Below are 5,816 nucleotides of genomic sequence, written 5' to 3' on the forward strand. Positions count from 1 at the left end.
ATATATTTGGCTTTAGGCGTTAAGGAGGTTAATCTAATGGAATGTGAGCTGCTATCGCTTTTGAGCTGGAATGTGCGAATAACGGAAGAAAATTTATACCAAGAGTTTGAAATTTTTTTAAATCCTATAAAAGCTAGAATCCGGCGAGAAATAAACTATCGGCACATAACCTACACAGTTAAAATAAACCCAGAGATTTACAACGAATTAACGTCGTCTATGGTTTTTTTTAGGAGGATGGGCGATTCTTCAGGTATTGTGCACGCTGAGGTACTATTTTATTATTTGCGCAAATGGGTTCCTGAAATGTCATATCTCCTTACAAACTTTAAGATACTATGTTGTTGGATTAATTCAAACAACTCTATCACATACCTATGTCCGCACAATGGCGCACATTCCCAGTCCCTAACTTAGGAATAAATCACAAGGTGCAAAGCATTAATAAAGCCAGCAATATGGTTATAAACCTTTAAGTACTTTGTAAATGCTATCTCAAAATACTTTGTCGAATACATTCTTGTGACAATCATGATCAAGACGCGCTGAACGCGCGCCAAACGCCGGAATCCCCTTTCTCCTTCCTTTCTCCCCTAGATTAGAATCTTCGTTCGTAGCGTCAATTGACTGTGTTTAGCCTTCGACCATGGCCGTGGCAGTCCCACGGGAGTTGTGCGGTCTTTTGGGAGGTCCCTTGCTGCACCGGGTCTTCCTGTAAATCGTCCTCTGCCGTAAACCTACAAAGGATTTTGCAGCCTAATGCTTCCGCTTTTTCTTTTGGGGCCATTATCGCTTCCCCGTTAATATTTAACTGAGGGAGCCGGATAGCGGGCGTAAGTTTGTGCCATTTACAGCACGATATAGCGGTGCTGGGGGATCGATTTTCTCTAGCACTTTCGCCCAGTATTGCCTTTTGGCTGCCCGAACTGTCTTGTCAGCCGCAAGGCACTCTGGATCAGCCGTAAGGCGCTATGTATCGGCTGCAAGGCATTCTCTCTAAAGGATCTACAGGGCTCATGTATTATAAGGGCAGCCTGTGGCACAGAACATCCAGAGAGGTAGAAGGAGAATACAGAACAATCTTCTTGGTACTGAAAAAGGCTGACATTTTGTTTTGCTCCTTCTATAAAAATGGAATAGAAGGTCGTTTTACGACCCTCTCTTGTATTTAACATGGAATAGCTTTTAGATATTTTGCATTGCAACTAGAAGCCTTTCCCACCAAACCCTAATGTTACGATCAGACTAGAAGGGAGGCCTGGAGGAACAGGGAGGGGAACGCGACCGGAAGGGTGGCGGCCTGAGGCTGCCAGGACCCACACCACTGAGTAACAGGTCACGTAATTCCAGGGTGGTACGTACGACACGGGACCGTATCGAACGCATCGCTACGGTACGAGCGATACGGTCACGAAGCGCACGTAGCGATGGGATTGTAAGGAAAGGACACCCGTGTAAAGGTGTTGGGTAGAACCCTCCTGTAGGTAATCCTTGACTGAGGCTTCGGCATCAGTCAATTTAAGTTAGCTTTAAGGTACCCTCTTAAGCAAGCAATCAAACTACTGTCACCCAAGCTACCAGTCTCAAAAAGTTCATTGTCAGGGTTACTGTTCAACGCCTTCCCTAGGCCGCCCTACCTTAGGAGCAGTGGAAGCCTGTTTGTAACACCTAACGGGCTGTCCGCGAACAATATGGCTATCTAAAGGTGAAGAGTGCAAAGGAGGGATTGGGTGCGTTGCACCAATTCCCACGTGCAGCTTTTTCTCCAACCGTGGGTCCAGTGCACGGGCCCCCCGTCTGATCGGTTGGTGGCGCAGCGACTCCTCAGGTACCACGCCACAACACGGATAGTGCGATGGTCCGTGTTCGTGGACAGCCTCTTAAGGTTTGGTGAGAAAGACTTTCAGTTGCATTGCAAAATATCTAGAGGCTGTCATGTTTTCTAAGTACAAGAGAGAGTGGTACAACGACTCTCTGCTCCCTTTTTATAGAGGGAGCAGAACGGAACGCGGACGCGTTGCTCGGGACGCTCCGCACCGAGTGCGGAGGCCACGCGGCCACGTGCACGGTCCGGTGTGTTTGTCCGTCCGGCTCCAGTGTGGAGCCCGGATCTAGAGCGTGAATTCTTCCGGACCAAAGTTCTCCTGACCTTGGATGCCAGTTCCTGTATGATCACGAGGTGCCCTTCCAACAGTTAGAGTTGGTTGCTAGTCTCACGGTCAGGGCGAGTAGGCTTCGCAGCCGGGTTCAATTGATGCTATGGACAAAAGACTCTTCTCTGGGGAGGGAAAAGGGAGGCGCGAAGCGCCGGACACGCGATGCGGAAGAAAAGGTGGTGCGGCGTCTTGTTGCACGGGCTGCTCAGCGGCACGTGCTCCTGTGGACACCTGCGCTGTGCGATGAACTGCCCTGGGCCGTCACATTTGCACCTATTCCTATTGCCCCGAGCCGGGTCCCAAACCGTGAAAGCAGCGTTAAAACCCCCAGCTATGTTATGGAGTGGCGGGCCCCCTCGGGCCTCCATCCATTTCTGCCGCACCACACCGCCTGCCCGCTGTAGGCAAAACTTTGGAGATCAGATCCGGTGCAACGTGTCACGGCCGGATAATCCTAGACATGTCGCGAGGACAATGATCTATTGGCACCTATAGACGAAGATTCCATGGTGAGGAGGAAGGAAGTATTGTACATGACGGAGGGGAACATGGTAGGGTTTTGTAGTTGAGTTCCTCTCACGTGACCCATCTCCCTGCCTTGGTGCCTGAACCGTCACACAACGCACCGATCCACCTTTTGTACTCTTTAACTTTTGATAGTCAAATCCACGATATTCTATTGCAGCCCCGCCTCTCTGATATCGGGGATCCCTAACAAGCTACGATGCATTCCGTTATTAGGCGCCAACCTAATAGCAGGTCTAGAGAGGGTTCCAAAAGGTACCCTGGGAGCCCGTATATGTTAACGAAAGTGCACCCGGATGTCACGGCTCTGGCAATATCTAGCCAAGCCCAATCCAACTAGGCTAAAAGGACGAGAAAGTGCGAGTCGTCCGACTTGTACCCCGCGTTGGGCTTAGTACCTTAGTGCAAACGAGACATGGCTGCGTCTGCCCAACAAGGCACGCCGCGCCATCACACTGGTGGTGAATCTATTAAATGTGCGATAACTTCATTAGGTTCTATTTATGCGCAAACAATTACTTTTAAAGGTTATTATAAATTCTTCCCATAAACCTCTGCTCCTATAGTTATAATTCGTCATCTAGGCTGTCTCTCGCATTGCCACTCCCGACGTATGGGTTGCAACGCTTTAAAACCATCGCGCCTGAGGTCCAGGCGTCATCAGCGGTAATCGCGCTAGATCCTTCGGGGTTCCAAGGGGAACGCGCATTTTGTGAATTGGACCCCCATTCCAACAGCATATTTCTAAACTCTTGTTCGTTACCGACCCACTGAGTAGTTTTCTTGCTCCCATTTATTTCCTCCATTACCACCGTTATTGTCTTCTTTCCCGACATTGGATCAGCTTCCATATCAACTCCTAAAGCGCTTTGCTGTTGGCTCAAAGCAACAGGACACATTATCTCATGCTGATCTCTCATCTCTACATTCTCGTCTGGTATCCACTTTGTGACATCATCGTTAGGGGTTTTGTGGAAAAGAATAAATTGATTCCATTTAACAAAATCACTAGTTACTCTATCATTCGTTATTACGCCCCCTAATTCTTCTATGTGCATGAGGAGCTTATCGTGATCATGTTCACCCTGTAGCGGCGTACCAAACCTGCGGTTGGTTTCTGTCATATTATTGCGTACAATCTCACTTGGCATTTCGTTACTCGTATTTATCGCTTGGTGTATACCATTTAAGGGTTTATTTCTTATAATATCGTTAATTTTATTTGACGTAAAGAGCAATTTATTCGCAAACACCGCAAATTCAAAGAGTTTAAGCTTATCAACTGACGCTGTAGCCTTGGCAAGTAGCGGCTTGTTCATCTCCCTTCGTTGGGGAGGGAGTGCGGGAAACTCGCGGCCGGCATAAAGCCATATTTTCCTTTTAGCGGCAGCGAATTCTTTTAGAAAGTCCCCAGTGTCCCTATAGGCTCCATCTTTATCAATGCGAAACGCTTTTAGTAATGCTTTAGATACTGTAGGCTTAGATGAATCCAGTAAATGTTTTATGGATCGAGCGCAAGTATCCAAATGTTTTACATCTTCAAAAAACGTGTAAAGAGAGGGGATGAGGAAATTTATATCGCAAAGGTTTCGAAAGATCCTTTCGCGATCAGTATAACTTAATAGTGGGAATATGCGTCCCTCTTCTAAAATGCTTTTAACCAAAGCCCGGTCATATTTAGAACGCTTAGGCGATTTACCCTCCAAAGCCTTAACTGCATGCTCGTCAAGATGATCGAACATCTCTTTGTTAGACAAAATCCGCGAATATATAAATTCTATGTTTTTAAGATAATTATAAATTTCCTAAGCCATAGCATTAAAGAAGGATTCAACGGTGGTACGAGGTTAATGGGCTTACCTCGTGACATTTGCTGCTTAACACCGTGTTTATAACACTAAGTCTCATCCCACTCCAAAGGCCGGGGAATTTAAATAAAGCTTTAAATCCCTCACGCACTAATTTTGCCTGTTTCAATCTTCTCAGCCTGTCCTCGGCACATTTTAATTTTAGCTCGCTGAGTCGTGGGTGGTCGGATCTCCATCCCTGTCCGTTGTTAGCTTCGTTATCTATTAGAATATCACGGACAATCTGTCCTTCGGTGTTACCAGACATAGGCGTGTTTTAAAAATGCTAGCGGAAGTACTCAATTTTTAATAATGGGGTCATTTTACTTGCAAGTTTATATAAACGCCTGTACCGGTCCCTTTTCGTTATCCAAAACAGGGCATAGCTGTGCAGCCGGAATCGGCGAATCAAAGAGAAAAGTCATTTTCTTTTCAAATTTGACGGTAGCAGAAGGCGTTTATGGGTTTCAAGTAAGTAGTCGCTGCTTACAGTTTCAACTTTCAGTTATTTTTGCCGCACAAGCTGGTGACTTGTATCCTACGTTGGGCTTCGTAACTTGGCGCGAACGAGGCATAGCTGTGAAACTCCAAGCATTCCCCACCGTAATTTGGCCGCAAATTAGCGGCACGAATTGTTTTGGCACAAGGTTTCACCGCTTTTTAGCAGTTTTTAATCAGTAACAAAGGCTGCATAATGAATAAAGCTTGGCTCTGTGATTGGAGCATATGTAAACAGTGGGTTCCTTTGGTGTGAAGCCACTTCCGGTATATATTCTGAGTGAAAAACCTGCTGTTGAATATATGGGTCCCAGTTAGTGCAGTGAACTAAGTCGCGGCGCTTTGATAGAATGTATAAATTGATATAGACTTGCCAACATTGCAGATTTCCCGTGCTGTTAATGGGTTTGCGATCACGATGGAAATATACACTACTCTTGCGGGTTTAGCAGTACATCCTTGGACTTTCGAAGAACGGCAAATGTTCGAATGCCTTGCAGAACTGATTAAGCGTCGCTACAGCGTGGAAGGAGAATGCGTATACAAATTTCCAGAGTGCAGTTATTTTAACGATATTGAAACTTTAACTTCAAGGGCAAATGATACCTGGGGAAACTTAATCGAAAACTGTAACATAATATATTCTAATGCTTTACAAAACCTAGCCAACGGTCAAGATGTTGAACCCGCTCTCATCGATGACTATGTGAAATTATTACCAAAGTCTTCACGTTTTCACATTCTGGATTCCTATGTGTACAAAGCAGACGAGAACCTGCCGGCAGTAGAG

The 5,816-nt window shown here is 46.1% G+C and overlaps 3 protein-coding genes across 3 annotated transcripts; 2 read left to right on the top strand and 1 right to left on the bottom strand.

Moving 5' to 3' along the window:
- Positions 1-646: 646 nt before the first annotated feature.
- On the top strand, positions 647-1,354 carry GGTG_13862 (hypothetical protein; the record flags this gene model as incomplete). Its single annotated transcript, XM_009231784.1, has 3 exons — positions 647-714; positions 865-961; positions 1,250-1,354. Coding segments are annotated over 3 exons (270 nt in total), but the record flags the coding sequence as incomplete, so codon positions are not given.
- An 840-nt stretch (positions 1,355-2,194) lies between these two features.
- GGTG_13863 (hypothetical protein) lies at positions 2,195-2,560 on the top strand (the record flags this gene model as incomplete). Its single annotated transcript, XM_009231785.1, has 1 exon — positions 2,195-2,560. The coding sequence occupies exon 1, from the start codon at positions 2,255-2,257 to the stop codon at positions 2,558-2,560; it is 306 nt and encodes a 101-aa protein (XP_009230049.1). The 5' UTR covers positions 2,195-2,254.
- Positions 2,561-3,720: 1,160 nt separating this feature from the next.
- GGTG_13864 (hypothetical protein) lies at positions 3,721-4,637 on the bottom strand (the record flags this gene model as incomplete). The annotated part of the gene is made up of 3 exons (XM_009231786.1): positions 4,542-4,637; positions 3,818-4,486; positions 3,721-3,729 (listed from the first exon to the last, which is right to left on the bottom strand). The coding sequence occupies exons 1-3, from the start codon at positions 4,587-4,589 to the stop codon at positions 3,721-3,723; spliced, it is 726 nt and encodes a 241-aa protein (XP_009230050.1). The 5' UTR covers positions 4,590-4,637.
- Between the last annotated feature and the right edge of the window lie 1,179 nt (positions 4,638-5,816).

Source organism: Gaeumannomyces tritici (genome assembly GCF_000145635.1).
Source record: "Gaeumannomyces tritici R3-111a-1 unplaced genomic scaffold supercont2.67, whole genome shotgun sequence".
In the NCBI taxonomy this organism is placed as follows: Eukaryota; Fungi; Ascomycota; class Sordariomycetes; order Magnaporthales; family Magnaporthaceae; genus Gaeumannomyces; species Gaeumannomyces tritici.